Source organism: Rhinatrema bivittatum, chromosome 5 (genome assembly GCF_901001135.1).
Source record: "Rhinatrema bivittatum chromosome 5, aRhiBiv1.1, whole genome shotgun sequence".
Classification (NCBI taxonomy): domain Eukaryota; kingdom Metazoa; phylum Chordata; class Amphibia; order Gymnophiona; family Rhinatrematidae; genus Rhinatrema; species Rhinatrema bivittatum.
Genome location: NC_042619.1, coordinates 21,734,845 through 21,757,245, shown reverse-complemented (window position 1 = coordinate 21,757,245; position 22,401 = coordinate 21,734,845). Strand labels below are relative to the sequence as shown.

Sequence of the window (22,401 nt, the reverse complement as noted above, 5' to 3'; positions counted from 1 at the left end):
GCCGATGGCCCTGGAAGCGCCAAACCTGCCTCCTTGGAGGAACCGGCGATGGGTATCACCCCAGAGAGGGGAGGCAACGATGGCTGCCGGGAGACCTAGGAACCTATGGGCACCGGCTGCGTAGGAACGCCCAACAAGACATCAAGGTGGTGCTAGGATTGAGGGTGTAGGCTCCGGCATTGGTGGTGGCACTGATGGGGCTCGGAGCACTGCCAACTGAACCCTGCGATCCAGCTCCTCCTCAAATGTTGCCGTGGGTAAGGCGGGTGGAAGAGAAGAAGATGCCACTGAATTGCCCTCAAAATGAGGGTGATCGGTACCTGGCATTAGTGGGGAGCACCTCGGACTCCCAGGCTCGATCGAGGGTGAAGCCTCGTCTTTGCGGGGCCGCTTCAGGGCAACAGAGCCGATGCCTTCCCAGAACTGGAGCCATGTGCTGATGGTGACCAGTGATAGTGCTTCCTCGATCTCCCACGGTTCTCGGCCCTGTCTTTCCCCGGTGCCTTGGAGGGCGAGGAATCAGACGTCCTGGAACGGGACGATACCGACAACAGTAGGGGAGCCGGAGTGGACACAGATGGTTCGGTTTCCATGGGCTCCCCCCAACCCTGTTGTGTGGACACCCTGGATGCCGGCACGGACAGCACCGATTTCCTGGAGTCGAAAAGCTTTTCCATTTTATCCAAACGCACCTGATCACCTTTCGGGGTATCTGGTCACAGAACTGGCAACCTTCGACATTGGGTGATGTTCCCAGGCAAAGAATACAAACTTCATGCGGAAAAGTTAAAGACATGGTCCGCGGGCACAGAACCGCATAGAAGGTATAAAATTACCGCGCCGCCCTACTGACTAGGGGGACTAAGGAAGAGGGACCCCGGCACTGATAGTGGCATGCTGGGCATGCTCAGTGTGCCAGTCAAAGTTCTAGAAACTTTGACAGAAGTTTTCTGTGCCGGGCTCCATCTGATGATGTCACCCATGTGTGAGGATTACCATTCTGTTTGTCCTAGGAGAAATCTTTTTATATCCTTTTCCTGATTCAAAAAGTTGAATTACTTTTGCTTGCAGATCCTTTGACAGTTGTTTTGATTTCCCCATGCTTCAATAATCACCAAAGTCAGTGCAGTCCTGGTTGGCATGCAGAAGGGTTCTCAAGAGCTAAGAAACTCATTGACTATTTATACAGACACTAATTACAATCAAACAAGACACAGGTGTGGATACCTACCCTTCATTGCCAACTCAACCTGGGTGTGTCAACTTGAGTGTAAATTAACAGCCCAAGCATTCAAGGGTATGTAAACATTTGAATAGGACCATTTTATTGTTTACTTTATTACTAATGTTTGTTTAATGATTGTGCTATTCTGTGATGCATAAAATAGTTTAGTTTGAAACATTAAAAATAACAGACATGTTTTGTCTGATCACTAGTGTTTTCTTAAAATGCTGCATATCTTACAAATTCTGTCACGGGTATGTAAGCATATGAGCCCAACTATAAATAGACATGGCTTAATGGGAAAAAGTCAACATGGTTTTAGCAAAAGGACATCTTACCTTACCAATCTTTTAGATTTTTTGAAGGTGTAAATAAATATATAGATAAAGGTGAACTGGTTGATATAGTGTATTTAGATTTTCAGAAGGCATTTGTCAACTCCCCCATGTGACACTCTTCAGGAAATTACAAAGTTATGGGATAAGAGGCAATGTCCTATTATGGATCAGTATCAGGTTAAAAGACCAAAAACAGAGGATAGGACTAACCAGTCAGTTTTCCAAATGAAGAAAGCAGAGTTGCTTACCTGTAACAGGTATTCTCTGAGGACAGTAGGATGTTAGTCCTCACACGAGTGACATCAACAGAAGGAGCCCCGACATGGAAAACTTATGTCAAAGTTTCTAGAACTTTGACTTGCCCCACTGAGCATGCCCAGCATGTACTATTCCACGCGTCCATGTGGGGTCCTTCTCAAGTCTTATAACATAGAATTAGACAAATGAAAAAACAGGAGAAAGCCAATTCCATGGAGTGGTGGGTAGATTTTGTGAGGACTAACATCCTACTGTCCTTGGAGAACACCTATTACAGGTAAGCAACTCTGCTTTCTCCAAGGACAAGCAGGATTGGTAGTCATCACACATGGATGAATCCCTAGCTAAAGACTGTTCCCCATAACATAAAAGGGGACCAACAAATACCCTACCAGGTGCCAATGGGCACAACAACAATGGTGCTGTTTGTAACAAGAGAGGGAGACAACCTAAACCAAAACAATGGGCCTTCGGGCGGGAGAAAGTTGGGTTCTACACCTCAAACAGATACTGGAGGACAGATTGGCCAAACCTATCATCGTGTCGGCCATCTCTATCCAAGAAATAGTGAGATATGAATGTGTGGAGAGAACTCATCACAGCTTTGCAGATGTCCTCCATGGGAACTGCTCACAAGTGGCCACCAATGCTGCCATAGCTCAGACAGAATGAGCCTTGATTTGGCCCTCAAGTTGCAGTCCAGCCTGCAATCTACTAGCCAATTTAAGACTAATTGGAAAATGGTTTTTCACTCAACGTACAATTAAGCTCTGGAATTTGTTGCCAGGGGATGTGGTTAGTGCAGTTAATGTAGCTGGGCTCAAAAAAGATTTGGATACGTTCTTGGAGGAGAAGTCCATTAACTGCTATTAATCAAGTTTACTTAGGGAATAGTCACTGCTATTAATTGCATTAGTAGCATGGGATCTTCTTGGTGTTTGGGTAATTGCCAGGTTCTTGTGGCTGGGTTGGCCTCTGTTGGAAACAGGATGCTGAGCTTGATGGACCCTTGGTCTGACCCAGCATGGCAATTTCTTATGTTCTTATAGTGTCTGTTTGGCAATGGCAAAGCCTAACCTATTTATATCAAATGAAAAAGCTGAGGGGATTGTCTATAGGCTTCTTTCCGCTCCAGACAGAAGGCTAAAGCTTGCTTGCATTCCAAGCAGTGCAGGGCTCGTTCGCCTTGGAGTGAATGGGGACTGAGAAAAAGTGTTGGCAGTTCTATTGACTGGTTAAAATGGAAGTCCGTCACCACCTTAGGCAGGAACTTAGGCTGCATAGAAACATAGAAATGTCAGCAGAAGATGACCAAATGGCCCATCCAGTCTGCCCAGCAAGCTTTCACACTTTTTTTTTTCTCACTCTCTCATACTTATCTGTTACTCTTGGCCTTTAGTATCCTTTTGGTACTATTTCCCTTCCGCCCCCGCCGTTAATGTAACCTTTTGGTTCTATTTCCCTTCGACCCCTGCAGTTAATGTAGAGAGCAGTGCTGGATCTGCTTCTAAGTGAAGTATCTAGCTTAATTGGTTAGGGGTAGTAATCGCCGCAATAAGCAAGCTACTCCCATGCTTATCTGTTTACCCAGCCTGTGCCATTCAGTCCTTGTTGGTTGTTATCCGAATATAAATCCACTTTTCTTTATTTTCCCTTGCCATTGAAGCAGGGATATTCTCTGAATATGTATTGAAATTGAAGTATCAGGTTTAATTGATTCGGGGTAGTAACCACCATAGCAAGCTACACCCATGCTTATTTGTTTACCCAGTCTGTGCAATTCAGTCCTTGTTGGTTGTTGTCGGAATATAAAATCAGTCCTTGTTGGTTGTTGTCGGAAAATAAAATCATCTTTTCTTGCATACGCAAGACCATCCTGTCATGATAAAATAGTTTAAGGGGGATAAGTCATTAAGGCTTGCAGCTCACTGACCCTGCACGCTGAGGTGACCGCCACCAAAAATATGAACTTCCAGGTCAGGTACTACAGGTCACTGATGTGCAGGGGAGGTTTCATCAGCTGAGCTAACACCATGTTGAGGTCTCAAGACTAAGTAGGAGGCCAAGGGGAGGCTTCAATTGAAGCAGGCTCCACATGAAACGTACAACTATAGGCTGTACAGAGATAGGTGCATCATCTACACCATGGTGGTATGTGCCATTTGCACTCAGATGGTTGGTTTTTAAGTCAGCTTCCAATAGGTGTAGAAGGTAATCAAGCAGATTTGTGTGGAGCAGGAGAACAGATGTAGGGCCTTCTGCTCACACCACACAAAAAACCTCCACTTCAGTCCATAGGACTTTCTAGTGCAGTGGTTCTCAACCCTGTCCTGGGGACCCCCCCAGCCAGTCGGGTTTTCAGGATATCCACAATGAATATGCATGAGAGAAAATTTGCATGTTATGGAAGCAGTGCATGCAAATTTTGTCTCATGCATATTCATTGTGGATATCTTGAAAGCCCGACTGGCTGGGGGGTCCCCAGGACAGGGTTGAGAACCACTGTTCTAGTGGAAAGCTTTCTAGAAACCACCAGGACCCGAGACACATCTTCTGAAAAATTGAGTGGTTGCAAAACTAACCTTTTATTTCCAGGTTGTGATCGACATGGCCTGGAGGTTGGGACGTTTCAAACTGCCTGAATCTTGCATGATGAAATCTGGGGAAGTCCCCAGACTGATCAGCCTTTGAATGAACAGCTCCCACAGGAATGGAAACCAGACCCATCTCGGCCTATAAGGGGTTATGTGGATCATAGTCCCCTTGTCCTTGCGAAGCTTCAAGAGAGTTTTCGCCACTAAGGGAATTGGTAAATATGCGTACAGAAGATCTTCACCAAAATGCTGGATGAGGGCTTCTGAGGCTGCTTTGCCATTTGTCCTGTACAGTGAGAAGAACTGAGGTACCTTCTTGTTGCAAGGGGATGCGAAGAGATCCATGTCTGTGCTCCCCCAGAGGCGAAAGATCAAATCCAGAGACCACTCATGAGGCCTGAAGGCACGACTCAGACTGTCCACTAACACGTTCTCCTCTCTAGCTAGGTACATAACCCTGAGCACCATCCCATGGGACAGGGCCCATGACTAGATCTGGACCACTTCCTGACATAGGAGGTATGACCCCGTACCTCCCTGCTTGTTGACATACCACATCGCCACTTAGTTGACGGATTGAATCAGGACATAACACTCCCTGATTTGCCGGAGCTCCAGGAAATTGATTTGACAACAACGTTTCTGGGCAGTCCAGAGACTCTGGGTGCCCAGCTCATCTACATGAGCTACCCAGCCCAGGGTGGACACATCTGTGGTTAGGACAATTTGGGTAGGAGGGGCGAGGTGATTCAGTTGGATCATGAAGGTTCTGCATGGCCTGGTGCCATTGTGATCTCAGGGTCCAATGGGCTTTGTACATGTACATTCCTGCCAAGGGAATGATGTGAACAGTTACGACCACATGGCCCAACAACCTCAACAAGTGCCAGGTTGATACCTGCTGGCTCTGCTGAATCTGTGCCGCAATGGTCATCAGGGTGATGGCCCTTTTACGAAACAGGAAGGCCTTGGCCTAATTCATATCTAGAAGGGTTCCTATGAAGTCCAACTGAAGTGACAGGCTGAGATGGGATTTCGGGTAGTTGATGACGAACCCTAGTGACTCTAATACCTGGATGGTCAAGTGAATGGACTTGACAGCCCCTTCCTGAGAGGTGCTCTTGATCAGCCAATCGCCCAGATAACGAAAACATATACCCCTAGCCTGTAGAGGTGCGCCACCACCACAGCCAGATATTTTGTAAAGACATGGGGCTGACACGAGCCCCAAATGGTAACACCTAAACATATAGAAACATAGAAATGACGGCAGAAGACGACCAAAGGTCCCATCCAGTCTGCCCAGCAAGTTTCGCACTTTTTTTTTCTTTTTTCTCATACTTATCTGTTACTCTTGGCTCTTAGTAACCTTTTGGTTCTATTTCCCTTCCACCCCCACCATTAATGTAGAGAGCAGTGTTGGAACTTCATCTAAGTGAAATATCTAGCTTAATTAGTTAGGGGTAGTACCCGCCACAATAAGCAAGCTACACCCATGCCTATTTGTTTACCAGACTATGTAATTCAGTCCTTGTTGGTTGTTGTCTGTATATAGATCCACTTTACTTCATTCCCCCTGCTGTTGAAGCAGAGAGTTATGCTGGACATGCTGTTGAAGCATGCTGTTGAAGCAGAGAACTATGCTGGATATGCGTGAAGTATCAGACTTTCTCCCCTGCCGTTGAAGCAGAGCGCTATGCTGGATATGCATTGAAAGTGAAGTATCAGGCTTATTTGGTTTGGCGCTTTTTTGTGAATGCAAATCCTTTTTTCTTCTTGCCGTTGAAGCTTTGAGCAATGTTGGAGTCGCATTAACTGTGTGTATGTTTATTGAATAAGGGTATTATCTCCAGGTAGTAGCCGTCATTCCTGCGAGCCACCCACTCTTCATTCACGTCCTCTAGACTTATGGACCCACAGAGTTTATCCCACGCCCCTTTGAAGTCCTTCACAGTTCTGGTCTTCACCACGTCCTCTAGAAGGGCATTCCAGGCATCCACCACCCGCTCTGTGAAGAAATACTTCCTGACATTGGTTCTGAGTCTTCCTCCCTGGAGCTTCAAATCGTGACCCCTGGTTCTGCTGATTTTTTTTCAGATGGAAAAGGTTTGTTGTTGTCTTTGGATCACTAAAACCTTTCAAGTATCTGAAAGTCTATATCATATCACCTCTGCTCCTCCTTTCCTCCAGGGTGTACATATTTAGATTCTTCAATCTCTCCTCATAAGTCATTCGATGAAGACCATCCACCTTTTTGGTTGCCCTTCTCTACATTGTAGGTTTCTCGGACCTCGTGTTTTCCGCATTCCAGACCCTTATGCACCAGCGACATGAAGGTGTCCTACTGCTGCTGATGCAATTGCTCGGCCAACTCCTGCACCTGCTTCCAGATGTCCCGCGACTACGGCTCTTGTAGAGCTGGTAGGAAGGTATGTGGGCAATGAGCATGGCTCCCTTAAAAACCTCTCTCCCAAGAGTGTCCATTGATCTGTGATTCTTCCCTGATACTGGAAGTGCCATTTTCCCACCACAAATTGGAAATATTTCTGATGACTTGGGAAGATCTCGATGTGGGTGTACGTATACTTCTGATAGAGGGAGCATAGTCAGCCCCCCTTTTTGCAAAAGGGGATCAAGGTGCCCAGGGAAACCATCTTGAACTTTTCCTTTTTGATAAATCTGTTCAAGGCCCTTAAGTCTAGGATGGGACAGAGTCCTCCTGTTTTCTTTGGAAACTAGAAGTACTTGGAGTAAAATCTCCACCCTCTGGTGGAACAGGCTCGACTGCTCTGGCCTTTAAGAGGGAGGACAGCTCTGTTAGTACCACCTCCTGATGTGCTACTGGCCCCCAAAATGGGCTCAGAGGGCAATTTGGTGGGACACCCAATAGGTTCAATCGGTACCTATGACAAACGATGGAAAGTACCCACTGGTCTGAGGTTATACTGGGCCACTGGTTCACAAAGAACCACAGCCTGCCCCCAACTGGCAGATCCATCACCCTAGGTACAGGTAAACTGGACTATGCTCTTAACCCTCCAGTCAAAACTCCATCCCTGGATATCCCTGAAGTACCGGTTGGGCCTTGGGAGCTCTCTGCTGCCTGGGACGGCCGCGGGAGCTCTAATGCTGCTGATGGGAGCGAGGGAGCAGAAAATAGTACTTCTTATGGCAAAAGAAAGACTTCTGCCCCGATCTTGCCTACCTCCTCTAGCAGAGGATGGGTCTGGAGTGCTGGTGGAGAATTGTTGGAAGGTTTCAAGGTGGTCCTGAAGCTGGACTACCACATCCTTCACCCTATTTCTGAAGAGATTCTTCCCAGTACATGGCATATCAGCGAGTTTTTCCTGTACCTTTGGGCGGAGATCCAAGCCCGCAGCCATGCCATTTTGCAGGCGCCAATTCCTGCTGCAGACTCTCGATGCCATTTTGAGAACATTGTAGGCTGCTCGGACCTCGTGTTTTCCGCATTCCAGACCCTTATGCACCAGCGACATGAGGGTGTCCTACTGCTGCTGATGCAATTGCTCGGCCAACTCCTGCACCCGCTTCCAGATGTCTGTGATTCTTCCCAGGGGTGCCAAGGAATGGGTCAGAAAACATTTGTCTTTCTTGAGAGCAGATTCGACAACCACAGATTAGTGGGGAAGCTGGCGCTTATTGCACCTGGGAACCTTCTGGATGAGGTAAACCCCATCAGTCTTCTTTGTTCATGGGAGGCACTGCTACAGGGTGTTCCCACATTCTCAGCAGTAACTCCTTAAGGATGTCTGCACTGGGACTGCCATGATCTCCTTAGGAGGCTCCACGAACTAGAGAATTTCAAGCATTTTGAGCCTGGTATCCTCCTTTGTCAGTAACTAAAATGGAATGGCCTCCACCATTGCCCTCACAAATCGTGTGAAGGTTAAGTTCTCAGATGGAGACTTCCTTCGCATCTCTGGAGGAGAAGGTTCTGAGGAGAGACCCTCAGAGCCCGCAGTGGAGGTCTCCATAGTGTTTTCCCCCCAGGAGTCATAGGGGCCCTCATTCTCACTGAAATTGGCAGGGGATGGGGCCCTAGGTGCTTGGACTTTATCCAGCGGCACAGGCACCGGCAGAGCTGTACTGGGGGCTGCAGGCCTCAGCATCTCATCCAGCCTAGGTGGAGCTTCCTCCTCTATGGAACTGGCTTCAACCATTGTATTGGCAGGGGGAGGCTGCAGTGCTCTGACTGGCACAGACGCCAGCCTGGGAACTGAAGCCAGCTGGGTTGGTAATGCACCGATGAGTGCATGTAGAGACTCCAACAGTGGCTTTGAGATGGACGGTACTAGCTCCGGTGTAGTCTGTGACATGGGACCAATGTCGTGTCTCCCGCTCAACTGCTAGCTGTACCCGCCTCTCGAGCTCCTCCTCAAACGTTGCTGATGCCAACACTGACTGGGAGGAAGAAGGGGTGACCAGATCCTCTTCGTAACCAAGAGGAGAATCGTGGCTGGCACCTGGACCAATGGAGACTATCGTAGACCCCTGGCATCAATGGGAAGACATGCCTCACTGCGGAGTCACTTCAGAGGCATCAGCTGGTGCATCCCCGTGCCTGGCACCATGCATCGACAGAGATTGATGCTTCTTCAGCTTCCTTCAATGCTCGACATGGTCCTTTCCCCAGTGCCGAGGCCAATGACTAGGAACCAGTCATCCTTGGCTTAGAGGAGGCCAATGATGGTCGGTGTCAGACACCTCTATCAGCTGATGGCACCAACAGAACTGTCAGTTTCATGATGTCGATGGCTCGTTGTCCATTGGTGAAGCTCTGTGGTCCTTCAATGGCAATGCAGCTGATGCAGATGACTCGGACTTCTTCAACTCGAAGAGGTCATCCATCATGTTATTGAAAGCAACATCTTTTCGGGGTCATCTGGGTGCTTTTGCGGCAATCTCAGACATCATGCAATGCCCCCAGGCAGAGGACACATTCATCATGAGGATCAGTGATGGACATGTTTCTCGAGCACCGAAGGCATTGCTTAAACCTGGACACGGCCATGATGGGACGAAATAAATAGGAGGAAAGATCAAAATAGATGGCAATGGGCATTGGTGGCCGCGGGCAACAAAGCACCTTTGCAGCGGGGAATCGACCATGAAAGGAAACTTACCAATAAACATCGAAAACCCTTAACTAGAAATGCTAAAGGGAAGACTGAGAGGGACCCAGTGTCGAATGCAGGCAGCTACCACTGGAAAAAACCTTGGGCGTTTTCCAAAAATGGGCCAAAAAAGAGCAAGGTTCACAAACTACGATGCTGCAGTTCTGTGGAAAAAGAGAGACTGAAGAGGGATCCCATGTGGATGCGTGGTATAGAGAAAAAATCCATAAACTGCTATTAACTAATAAGTGATAGTAGTTTGAGATCTATTTAATGTTTGGTACTTGCCAGGTACTTGTGTCTTGGATTGGCCACTGTTGGAAACAGGATGCTGGGCTTGATGGACCCTTGGTCTGACGCAGTATGGCATATCTTATGTTCTCATGGCAAGTCAAAGTTCTAGAAACTTTGACATAAGTTTTCCGTGTCGGGGTTCCATGTGATGATGTCACCCATGTGCGAGGAGTACCATTCTGCTTGTCCTTAAAGAAAGGTCTTTAGTGGAGTATCACAGGGATCAGTGATGGAACCTGTGCTGTTTAATATATTTAGAAATTGTCAATAAAAGGGAATGGCAAGTGAGTTGATCAGATTTGTAGATGGCATAAAATTAGTCAAAGTTCTTAAAAGAGAAGTGGATTGCAAGGTACTGCAGAAGGACCTTGTGATACTAGTAGACTGGCATCTGAATGATAGTTGAAATTTAATGGAGAAAAGTGGAAAGTGATGCCCATAGAGAAAAATAATCCCAACTACAGATACACAATGCTGGATTGTGTATTCAAAGTCAACATCCAAAAACAGTATCTTGGAGTCCTTGAAATCCTCAGCTTAGTGTACGGTTGCAGTCAAAAAAACAAATTGAATTTTAGGAATAATTCAAAAAGGAATGGAGAATAAAACATAAAATGTCATATTGCCTCTTTATCAAGCCATGGTGCATCCACACCTTGAGTAGTGTTTGCAGTTTTGGCCACTCCATTTCAAAAAAGATATATTAGAACTAGAAAAGGCGCAAAGGAAAGCAACAAAAATTATAAAGGCCATGGAATGGTCCTCCTAGAGCATAAGCTACGTAGACTAGAATTGTTCAGCTTGGAAAAGAGATGGCTGAGAGGGGATATGATAGAAGTTTATACAATTATGAGTGGGGTGGAAAAGGCAAATAAGGATGGTTATTTACGATTTCTAAAATTATAAAATAATGAAACTAACCACCAGCAGATTTAAAACAAATATAGAAAGTGCTTTTTCACTAAGCACACAATTATGCTGTGGAATCTACTGCCAGAGGACGTGGTCAAGGCAACTAGCATAGCGAGGTTTAAAAGAGGTTTGGATAAATTCCTATAGGAAAAGCCCATAACATATTATTAGCCAGATAGACTAAGGAAAGGTACTGCTATCCCTGAGAATATGGAACAGAAACACCGCAACTAATACTTATTTTTATAGTACTACTGAATGTATGCAGTGCTGTGCAATGGCGATAATTAGTAAGCAACAAGAAATGGATCTATTCTTTGGGATCTACCAGGTATTTCCAAGTAACCTGAATTGTTCACTATCAGAGCCAGGATTTTGGGCTCAATGGACCTTCAATAGCAGATAAATTTAACCCTGCTCTTTGCCACATCTAGAGTTAGCCAGATAAGTTAGTTATTCAGCTAACTCAAGTCCACCCCGAAATGAACTCAAACCACCCCTCACTTATCCAAATAAATTTTATCCAGGTAAGTCATTATCTGAATAAAATGTATCTGGATAATTGGTGATGGTATTCAAAACTCAGAATTTATCTGGATAATTCAAAAATTATCTGGATAAATGCCTTTGAATATTGATCTTACTATATCCAATTATGTGTAGGGATGTGCAATGATAAATAATATTGCTTTGGGAGACAGTTTTATTCGTTTTTTGCATCATTTACTGTTTATATTGGTTTCTTTCAAACCAAAACATTCATTAAAAAAAACAAAACAAAAAAACAAAGGAGAGAGAGGAAAAAAGTGGTCATCCTTACAGTCTTCCCCTTGGACCACACTTACCCCTTTTCTCCAGGGTCTCTGATGTAGAAAAGGGCAGGATTAATACCTAGCTTCTTCAGTCTTGTGAGCTCCTGGTTAAAAAATGGTGCCAGCTGGCCCTGAGGCTGGTGCCATTTTGTTGTATGCCTGGACAGCATATGGCCATACAAGAAAACGGCATCATCCTCGAACCATGAGTGGGCAGGGACTGGGGTTTGCTCCTGCCTCTTTCTACATCAGAGACTTTTGTTTTATTTATTTAAAAGTAATTATATTTCGCAAAATGCAAAACAGGTTTTCAGTATGGATTGCAATCATAATTCATTTACTCATGAAAACATAATAAAAATAGTTCAATAAAAGTGCCTGCCTAATCAGCATGATCTTAATTGCTTTTATAAAAGCCAGTAGATCAGATTTACAGTAACTCATAGCTCTATAGCAGGGGTGGCCAACTCTGGTCCTCACAAGCCACAAACCGGCCTGGTTTTCTATTCCTTATGAATATTCATTGTGGATATCCTAAAAACCAGGCCAGTTTGTGACTCTTGACGACTGAAGTTGGCGAACCCTGCTCTACAGGAAGAGAATTCCATAGGAATGAGGAGCAAATTAAAAAGTTCTACAACTTGTCGCCTGCAATTTTACCTCCTTTGGTGTGGAATCACCAGCTGATTTTATCAGTTGACCAAAGCTGCCTAGAATGTACATAACTCAAACAATGGGTATTCCTTGCAAAAGGATTAAATATGATATGTAGGAAGTGGTGTATTTCAGTTTTTAGGGTTTTTTCATTGACTCAAACTAAAGTCAATGAAAAAAAGTTCTGATGGGGGAAAGGATTTGTTTCATTTTCAAACAAAACAAAATGCAAATGTTTTGTCTCACTTTAACTTTGTTAAAACAAATGCACATCCCTAATTATGTGTTTTTACAGGATTGTTCTGGGAGGGTTGGTGGTGGGATTATATGATTGAGTTTAATTATCAAAATCTCTGGGGGCCCCTATGGGTCTGAAAGTTTAATTGGGTGGTGCAAGGCTGAAATTTCATCTAGGGCAGCAGTTCCCAAACTTGTCCTGGGGGACTCCCAGCTAATCAGGTTTTCAGAATATCTGCAATGAATGTGCTTGAAATAAATCTGTACATAATGGAGGCAATGCATGCAATTCTGTCACATTGCATGGGCTCACATGAGCCAAAAGAAGATATGAGTATGCTTGGATCAGCCTATATAGACCAGAATCATCATGGAGATGTCCTATCAGCTCATTCCGGGGAGGAAAACTGCAGCAGTAGGCTGCCAACATCAGATTGGTAGAGGGCTGGGAAGGAGGAGAGCACTAGGGGTAGGCAGTGGAGGGAGGGTGATGAAAAATAAAAGGGAACCATCCACAGAAGTTTGTCCAGGGTCCTTTAAGTGGTTAAAGTGGCCCTGGGATGGGGAAGGGGGCAGAGGTTGTGGTGGAATCAATGCCATGGATCGAAAATCTCTCTTAAAAATTGCTCCTCTTGGCTGCTCCAATATTGATGGGCGGCTGTGTTCAAAGCTTGAACCAAGGGTAATATTGTTCCCTTTGCTCAAAAAAAAGTAAAAAAATAATCTCATTCCCTTGTTATAACCAGCAAGAGACAACAGTTATCATTGGGATTTCCAAGCTGAGGGCGGGAAGCATCACATGATGTGGTGGGCCTACAGTTGGGGAGATGCTGATCGCTCAGCTACCAGCACTCAGGGAATACAGGTACCTGGCAAGGTGTCTTATTTGGACTTTGCATACATGGGACTGGCTCTGGCCTAGAATCTGTGAGTGCTGGGAAACACGCTTCAGGGGATGGGAGGCAGGAGCAGCTCCAGAAAAGAGATGTGGGAGAGCACAGCAGGCCTGTGGAAGAAGAAGGATAAATTCCAAATTGCAACGTGGGCTGAGCCTGCCAATGACTGGAAGCATAAAATGCTGATGAGAGGAAGGGAGCAGTGCGATGGATGGGTCAATCAAGCCTACAGAAGAGGGGAGCTGGCTTAGGTATAAATCTGCTGGGGAGTGGAGGATCGAAGAGAGGAACTGGGAGGGGAACAAAGAAGGACTGCTCAATGCAAATTGGGGAGCAGAGCAGGATAACGGGATGTAAGGGAGTGGAGAAGCAAAGGGATATTAAAGCCCATGCCCTCAAATATAAAAGCTAAAGTATGTCTATACAGGATGAGGAGAATATAAAAAAGTGCAGAGGGAGTAAGAAGGGGAGGAGAGGAGGAGGAAGAGAAATGGTGGGATTGAGAGAGTGGTAGAAACAGGAGAGGGTGAGGGAGACTGGTATGGATGGCTGGGAAGAAGATTTTAAGTGCTTCCCTAGTTTGTTTTGTCTGGTCATTCACACTCCCAATCCACTGTGTTTTGTTTATTCTTTTTTACTTGGAGCACTAGAATTTGTACTGCCTTCCACACCCTCAATCATTTTCAAAAGTTGGCTTCTATGCATCCACGTGTCCATTTTTAAGTCATAAGATAAGAGTGGCAGGGGATTGACTCAGCAGTAACCTAAGGAAATATTTCTTAGAGAGGGTAGTGGATGCATGGAACAGCCTCCCTGTAAGAAGTGGTGGAGACAAGGACAGTATCTGAATTCAAGGAAATATGACGTGTACACATAAGATCTCTGAGGGCATGGTAGCGATCGTAAAACTGAATAGTTAGTGTGGATGGGCAGACTAGATAGGCCGTAATTATCTATCTACCATCACATTTCTATATTTCTTGCCATTTCTTTCAGGGTCCTGTATTACTCTGCCGTTCCTTGTGTTTCAGACCTCTTCTCTCATTACACACCGCTTCCTTTTACCTGAGTTCAAATGCAGGCCTCTCTTCAGTTCATTCTTGCCTTTAAGCCTTTTTTTCTTGCTCTCTCTTACTTCTAGATATCACTTCCTCTTGCAATATACCCAGTGTTTCCTCTTAGTCTTCAACTCCTGCTTGAAGACACATGTCTTCAGAAAGCCATTCTTGTAGTCTCCACAAATCCCACCCCTCTTGTGACTATTCCTGTCCATGCACCAATTTTTCTGTTTCTTTTAAGTATCCTTTACTTATCACTAAGCTTTTCAGTTTTTTTTGTGGGGAAAAGGACTCCTTTAACTTGTCAATCATTTGTAGCTCAATCTTTATCTTTTAATTCTGTACACTAGCAGAATGTTTCCCATCCAGTGTGCTGTCAGACCTGACCAAGTGTGCCATGGAAAAGTTACCACTTCCTGATGCTCAGGTCCAGATCAACACCGCACAGGAACAAGAGATACCAGCAGTGGCTATTAAACATGCAGAAGCTACTTTCTGAGAACAGGTGCAGTCATGCATGCCATGCCTTTCTTTTCTAGCTACAGCTTTGAGCCCTGAATTGTGGGACTTAATGGGCAGCATGCAGGGCATGGATAATTGGGCCACACCCATGTGCAGCACATACATTGCACACAGTAGCACCTCCTCTTCCTCCGCTTGAGGGTCCTCCTTCAGGTTCTTCTAGCTTCTCTCTTACTCCCAGGTTGCGTGAGACAGGCAGAGCATGAACTAAGCCCTCAATGTGACTCACTTTGAGGGCCTGTGACCAGCAGGAGTCAGCCATATATGGCAGCCAAGTTAACCGAGTCATTTGCCTGTGCAATACTGATGCCTCCCTTTCTCCTGCACTTATATATAAAAGGAAGTTGGTCATTATGATGGGTTCATGTATATCTCTGTCCCTTTCTCCCTTCGTTTCAAAATTTGGAGGAGAGAACAGTGGGACTTTTCAGTGCTTCCCTGGCTCTTTTTTGGCTATACGAATCTTCTCCATGTTTGCACTGCCTGCTCCATGGAGGCTGGTGTGCCACACACCAATTTTATTAGTGTAGGAGTGCCTTAGACTTGAAAAGGTTGGGCTACACCGCAATAACAGCATAATATAAAAAATAAAATAATAATTACAGGCAATATTACTTCACTCATATATCCACTCTAAACACTGCCCAAATGAACTGAGTGTGCACATTTTTCTTTCAGCAACTTTTTTGATCAAAACGGATGTGGCATGATTAAATATTATATTAGATAGTATTGTTTTTTTCTCACTGCTTAAAATAACAAAATAAAGCAAATACAAAGCATCAAGTTTAATAAACTGCCAGAAATAATTAGCATTTATGCTTCTTTAAGATAGTCCTAAAGGGTTCCTAGAAGAGAACATGATCTTACCTGGGGCATAACCAGGGCTGCTGGTAGGGTACATGTTAGGATTGTAGGCAGGGGCAGCAGGTGGGTACCCAGCAGGATACCCTAGAAAAAACAGAAAAATTGCAGCGTCAGTCTTACGAAACATGAAGAATAAATACTCCAGGAAAGAAAAGGAAACAGAAGAATTTAACTGAAAATGTTTAAATTTACAGACTTATGAAATACAAAAATACACACAATTTGCAATCACATAGGAAGAAAATATTAATCTGAATTTTTTGTTTAAAATAGAGTCTTCAGGGCTGTAATAGATTAGATGAGCCCTTAAAACTTTCTCTGCCTTTATAGTCAATGTTTCCTGTTTAAACAAAAAAACTCAAATTGACTGCTGCAATACCACACAACACTCTCCACACACCTCAGGCCTATGCTTCACTTTCTTGATTTCTGACAATTTGCTTCCACCACTTTCCTTGGATGTGTTTCATATATCTACCACCCAGGTATTCTGTTTCCAGAAGTTAGTCAACTAGACTAGTGCTGTGCAAATTGAAGAGACATTACACAACCAAATATAATGGTATTTTTAGACTGAATGCAGCTCCAAGACAGACATGATCCTTGCCACAGATGGCTAAAGGAATATGTACAAACAATAAATAAAATAAAAAAAAAAGGGGGAAGAACTATAAAACCAAATGTTGAACTGCAAACACATAAAAACAATAGCTATTCCTCTCTCTCCAAAGTATCTGGCTAGGATTGAGTGAGTCTTCAAATACAATTCTCTGTGTTCAAATTTCCCAGAATGAGAAAAGGTTAATTACCAAAAGGACAAGGAGGTTGCAAATAAAGGGATGTGGTTAGAGCAGCTAGTGTAGCTGGGTTTAAAAAAAGGTTTGGGTAAGTTCTTGGAAGATAAATCCATTACCTGCTATTAATCAAGTTCACTTAGAGAATAGCCACTGCTATTACTAGCAATGGTAACATGGAATAGACTTAGTTTTTGGGTACTTGCTAGGTTCTTATGGCCTGGATTGGCCACTGTTGGAAACAGGATGCTGGGCTTGATGGACCCTTGGTCTGAACCAGTATGGCATGTTCTTTTGTTAAGTGTGGATAGAGAAGTAAAGGGAAAGTAATAGATGAGAATGACAAGAGGTCAAGACTGCAGAGATACAGTAAAGAAATACTGTGTGGGAAAGATGAAGATTGGTTTGCAGAAGGAAAGAAATTATGGGAAATAGTAATATATGGACAACAAAATGAGAAAAAATATAGACAAAGAGGAGAGATAAAAGATGGAGAAAAGAAAAATGTCACAAAAGAAATATTTAAAAAAGATTTAATCATGTTACATTTACTACACAAATTCTGACTCACTGCTACACAAAATTCTTCTTGTGCAACAGTAACTGCTATGCAAAAGTTTCACTTAAGATATTTTCTGCTCATCTGAAATGATCAAAAGGTCCCCATTTATTTTTGATTTTCTGACAGCGTGGCTGTGGGGAAAACTCAATGCAAAAGAAACATTTTATAACTGATGAGTGAACTAATATTTACTAGAGTCATCTCTCTTCCCCTTGGCTGCTAGGACTGGAGAGGCTGTTGGATGGCAATTTTAAGTAGACTGTGGATATGGTAACAAAGTCCTTTTAACAGTTAATAGATGACCCCACTTGCCATTATAAATATTGGATTACATTTTAATTGCTTTGCAGAAACTCTAATATATTTTAACCCAGGTGGGCATGTTTAATCTTTAGATCATTTTCCACAGCACTGCAGAAGTCAGTTTACCTGCACTTTATTACACTTTCCTTCAGTGGGAACTATCTTGTTTTCCTTTATCAATGGAGGAGCTAAATGGCTTTAAAAACTGCACTATATGTAGAAACATTATATGAAGCATTTCCATCAATTTTAACAAAAATGAATTAGCATTTTGCTGGAAAGCAGAGTTCTTACCTGTAACAGATGTTCTAAGGCAGCAGGATGTTAGTCCTGACACACGAGTGACATCATCAGATGCAGCCCGATATGCCACTATCCATGTGTCCACACAGGATCCCTCTTCAATCTCATAACATAGAATTACGAAAAAATAAACATGGGAGAAACCCAACTCCATGGGGTGGAGGGCAGGTTTCATGAAGACTAACATCCTGCTGTCCTAGAACACTGTTACAGGTAAGCAACAGCTTTCTCCTAGGACAAACAGGATGATAGTCCTCACACATGGGTGAATCCCTAGCTGCAAGCTGTTCCTGAACACAAAGCAAGACCAACAGGCACCAAACCAGATGCACAACGGGCACACCACCACAAGTGTTGTTGGTAACAACGGGAAACAGCCTGAATCAGAAAAAAAAGGCCCTAGGCAGGAAGAATTGGGTTCTACAACTGGAAGAGATTCTGGAGGACAGACTGGCAGAAGCTGCTATCGTGTCAGCCATCCCTGTCCAAACAATAGTGAGCAGCAAAAGTGTGGAGGAACGCCACATTGTAGCCTTGCAGATCTCAGTCATGGGGACCGCTCTCAGGTGGGCCACCAAAGCCGCCATGGCTCTGACAGAATGAGCCATGACATGGCTCCCAAGCTGCAGTCCCGCTTGCGCATAGCAGAAGGAGATGCAATTCGCCACCTAGTTAGACAGGGTTTGCTTGGCATCTGCAAATTCCAATCTGTTCTTATCAAACAAGATGAAAAGTAGTGTGAACTGCCTGTGGCCTGCTGTCCACTCCAGGTAGAAGGCCAAGGCTCTCTTGCGATCCAAGCTATGCAGAGTGCATTCACCCTGGTGTGAATGAGGCCTGGGAAAAAAAGGTGGGCAGTTCAGATGGAAATCCATCTCCACCTTAGGCAGGAACTTAGGGTGCATACACAGATCCACCCTATCATGAAAGAACTTTGTGATGGTGGGTACGTCACCAATGCCTAAAGCTCACTGAATCTGCGCACTGAAGTGACCGCAACCAAAAACATGACATTCCAGTTCAGGTACTTCAGTTCACAGGTACGCAGTGGCTTGAAAGGATCCTTCATGAGATGAACCAACACCACATTAAGGTCCCAGGACACAGCAGGAGGACACCGAGGAGGCTTCAACTGAAGCAGACCTCGCATGAAACGCCCCACTATGGGTTGTACAGAAATGGGCAAAACATCCACACCCTGGTAGAAGGCCCCAATTCACTCAGGTGTACCCTGATGGAGTTGGTCTTCAAGCCAGCATCTGAAAGGTGTCGCAAATAGTCAAGCAGTTTCGGTGTACAGCAGGAGAACGGATCTAACCAATGTCACTCACACTACATGGCAAACCTCCTCCACTTCAGGACATAAGACTTCCTAGTCGAAGGCTTCCTGAAAGCTACCAGGACCCCAAGACACATTATCCGATAGGTCAAGGTGCTACAAGATTAGCTTCTCAACATCCAGGCCATTAGAGACAATGTCCTGAGGTTGGGATGGTACAGCCTGCCCCTGATCCTGTGACACAAGGTCGGGGGCAGTCCCTAGAACGATCGGGTACCTGATCGAGATATCCCGCAGGAACAGGAGCCAGACCTGCTTCGGCCAATGAGGGGCTATGAGGATCATGGGTCCCCTGTCCTGCCGGAGCTTCAGGAGTCTTCATCACCAGAGGAACTGGAGGATACGCGTACAGAAGGCTCCTGCTGCAATGGCGGGCAAAGGCTTCTGTGGCTGGTTTGCTGTCCCCCTTGTACGGGGAGCAGAAGTTTTTAACCTTGCTGTTGAAGGGGGAGGTGAAGAGATCTACATCTGGGGATCCCAAGAGGTGGAAGATCTGGTCTGCCACTACCGGATTCAGAGACCACTCGTGGGGTCGGAAGGCCAGATTGTCGGTATGCCACCATGTTCTCTGCCCCACAAGGTACATGGCTCGGAGTAGCATGCCCTGAGACTAGGCCCATGACCAAATCTGAATCACTTCCGGACACAGGAGGAATGATCTCGTACCTCCCTGTTTTTGTTGATGTACCACATTGCCACCTGGTTGTCATTCTGGATGAGGATCACCTTGTTGGATAAGAGATCCTGGAATGCCCAGAGCATGTAACAGATCACTTATAGCTTCAGGAAGTTGATATGGCACTGAGCCTCCTGAGCAGATCACAGACCCTGCGGGGGAAGGCCCTCCACATGGGCACCCCCATCCCACGGTCGATGCATTCGTGGTGAGCACAACCTGGGAAGGCGGAGACTGGAAAGGAACCCCCTGCTCCAAATTGGGCAGGCTCTCTCACTAAGATAAGAAGGCCTGGAGAGGCGGAGCAATGCGGATGCATATGTGGAGCTCTTGGATGGCTTGCTGCTGTTGGGATCTGCACATATGCAAGTAAGCCAAGGGTATAATATGAACAGTGTCAGCCATGAGACCCAGAAGATGAAGCATGAGGTGGGCAGAGACCTGCTGGTTCCGGTGAACCAGATCCACAAGGGAAATCAGAGCGAGCACCCGGTTGCGAGGCAGATAGGCTCAGGCCTGAGCCGTGTCCAGCCGGGCGCCGATGAAGTTCAACTGCGGCGATGGGGTCAGATGCGACTTCAGGTAGTCAATGACAAATCTGAGGGACTCCAACACCTGAATGGTCAAGTGCAGGGACCAAAGTGCTCCTTCCTGAGTGGTGCTCTTGACCAGCTAGTCATCCAAGTAGGGAACACCTGCATCCCTAGACAGTGGAGGTGCGCTCCCACCACTGTCAGGCACTTGATGCAGACACGGGGAGCCGAGGCCGAACAGCAATACCCTGTACTCAAAGTGTCTCTCAACCACGATAAATCGAAGATACTTCCTGTGGCTGGGGGAGATCTTGATGTGGGCGTATGCTCCCTTCAGATCGAGGAAGCAAAGCCAATTCCCTCTCTGCAGGAGGGGAATTAGGGTGCCCAGAGAGACTGTTTTGAACTTTCTCGTTTTAGAAATCAGTTCAAGGCTCTCAGGTGCAAAATAGGGTGAAGACCCTCTGTTCTCTTTGAAATCAGGAAATAGCGAGGATAGAACCCTCTCCCTTGCTGCGCAGCAGGACGGGTTTGATTGCTCTGGCTGTTATAAGGGCGGAGAGCTCCGTCAAAAGTATTTCCTGATGCAAGGAACGACCCCAAGAGGGGCACAGGAGAGAATCCACAGGAATACCCAGAAAGTTGAGTAGATACCCTCGACGAATGATAGATAGGACCCACCGGTCCGAGGTGACACTGGGCCAGTGGTCTGCAAAGATCTGCAGCTGACAATGCCAAGGGTATAGCCGATTGGCTTATGCTCCCTTGCAGCTAGTCAAAACCCCATAGCGGGGCTTGGCTGAGGAGCCAGCTGGGGCCTGGGAGTCCACTGTTGTCTTAGGCAGCTTCTAGAGTTGACACATGGAACCCGGATACGGGAGTCCAGAGGATATTTCCTATGACGGCAAAAAGACCTCTGTGAGTCCTGCTGCGAAGACTTCTTGGCAGAGGATGGTGGGTCTCATGCACTAGCTGAAAGATGCTGAAGGGTCTTCATGGTGATCCTTCAACAACATCCCTCACCTTATCACCAGAAACTTTCTCCCCAGTGCATGAAAGGTCAGCGAGCTTCTCCTGGACCTTCAGCTGGAGATCAGAGGCTTGGAGCCAGGCCATCCTAAAGCCATGAATGCTCGCTGCTGCCACCCTAGTGAACATTTCGAGCACGTCTTAGATGGAGCGTACTTCGTGCTTGCTGCATTCCAAGCCTTGCTGGACAAGAGCTAAAAAAGCATTCTATTGTTGCTGGGTCAGACGTTTAGACTGGACCTGATTCCAGAGGTTCTGGGAGTACTGCATCATGTACAGCTGGTAGGAAGCAATGTGGGTGATCAACATGGGGCTCTGAAACACCTTCCTGCCCAGTACATCCAGCACTATGTGCTCTCAACCCGTAGGGGCAGAGGCATGGCTAAGGGAACGCTTGGCCTTCTTAAGGGCAGACTCCACCATGACAGACTGGTGTGGGAGTTGATGCCTCTCAAACCCCAAGGACTGCTGTACCACTTACACAGCAGCTTTCCTATTCACTAGAGGCAGAGAGATGGTGTGTTCCCAAATTCTAAGGAGTAATTCCTTGAAGATTTCATGTAGGGAACAGTTACACCCTTCGGGGCATCAACAAATTGGAGAATCTTCAGCATCTTATGTCTGGCATCTTCTTCTGTCAGAAGCTGAAATGGAAGAGTCTACCTTGGCACAGAGAAACCCCGCAAAGGTCAAATCTTCCAGCGGGGACCAGTGCTGCTCCTCTGGAAGAGATGGGTCCGAGGGAAGATTCCCCCCCCCCCCCCCGAGTCATCAGAGGAGGACTCTGAGGTATCATCCCCCAACGGGTCATATGGGGCATCTTCCTCTAAGATTCCCTGGATACATCAGTGGTGGGCCCCTAACCAGGCCCCTCAATTTGGCACCGAGGACACCATAAGCACCGAGGCCTCCAAAGGACCCAGAATCGGATAGGGGATGGCTGGTCATGGAACCAAGGGCCTCGGTGGTGCCACGGGCTGTGCCAAGCTTTCTTCCTCAGAGGAACCCACAATGGGAATCGCACCGGACGGAGAAGGCAATGGTGGCTGCTGGGGTATCG

The 22,401-nt window shown here is 45.8% G+C and overlaps 1 protein-coding gene across 4 annotated transcripts in view; it reads right to left on the bottom strand.

Annotated features, from left to right (window-relative positions):
• The window catches only part of FAM168A (family with sequence similarity 168 member A), a 579,070-nt gene that overhangs the window by 161,141 nt on the left and 395,528 nt on the right, over nt 1-22,401 (bottom strand). For all 4 annotated transcript variants that reach the window (XM_029602124.1, XM_029602123.1, XM_029602125.1 and 1 more), the window contains one exon: nt 15,806-15,886. In XM_029602124.1, the coding sequence (XP_029457984.1) occupies nt 15,806-15,886 (81 nt within the window). The remainder of the gene's footprint in view (nt 1-15,805; nt 15,887-22,401) is intronic.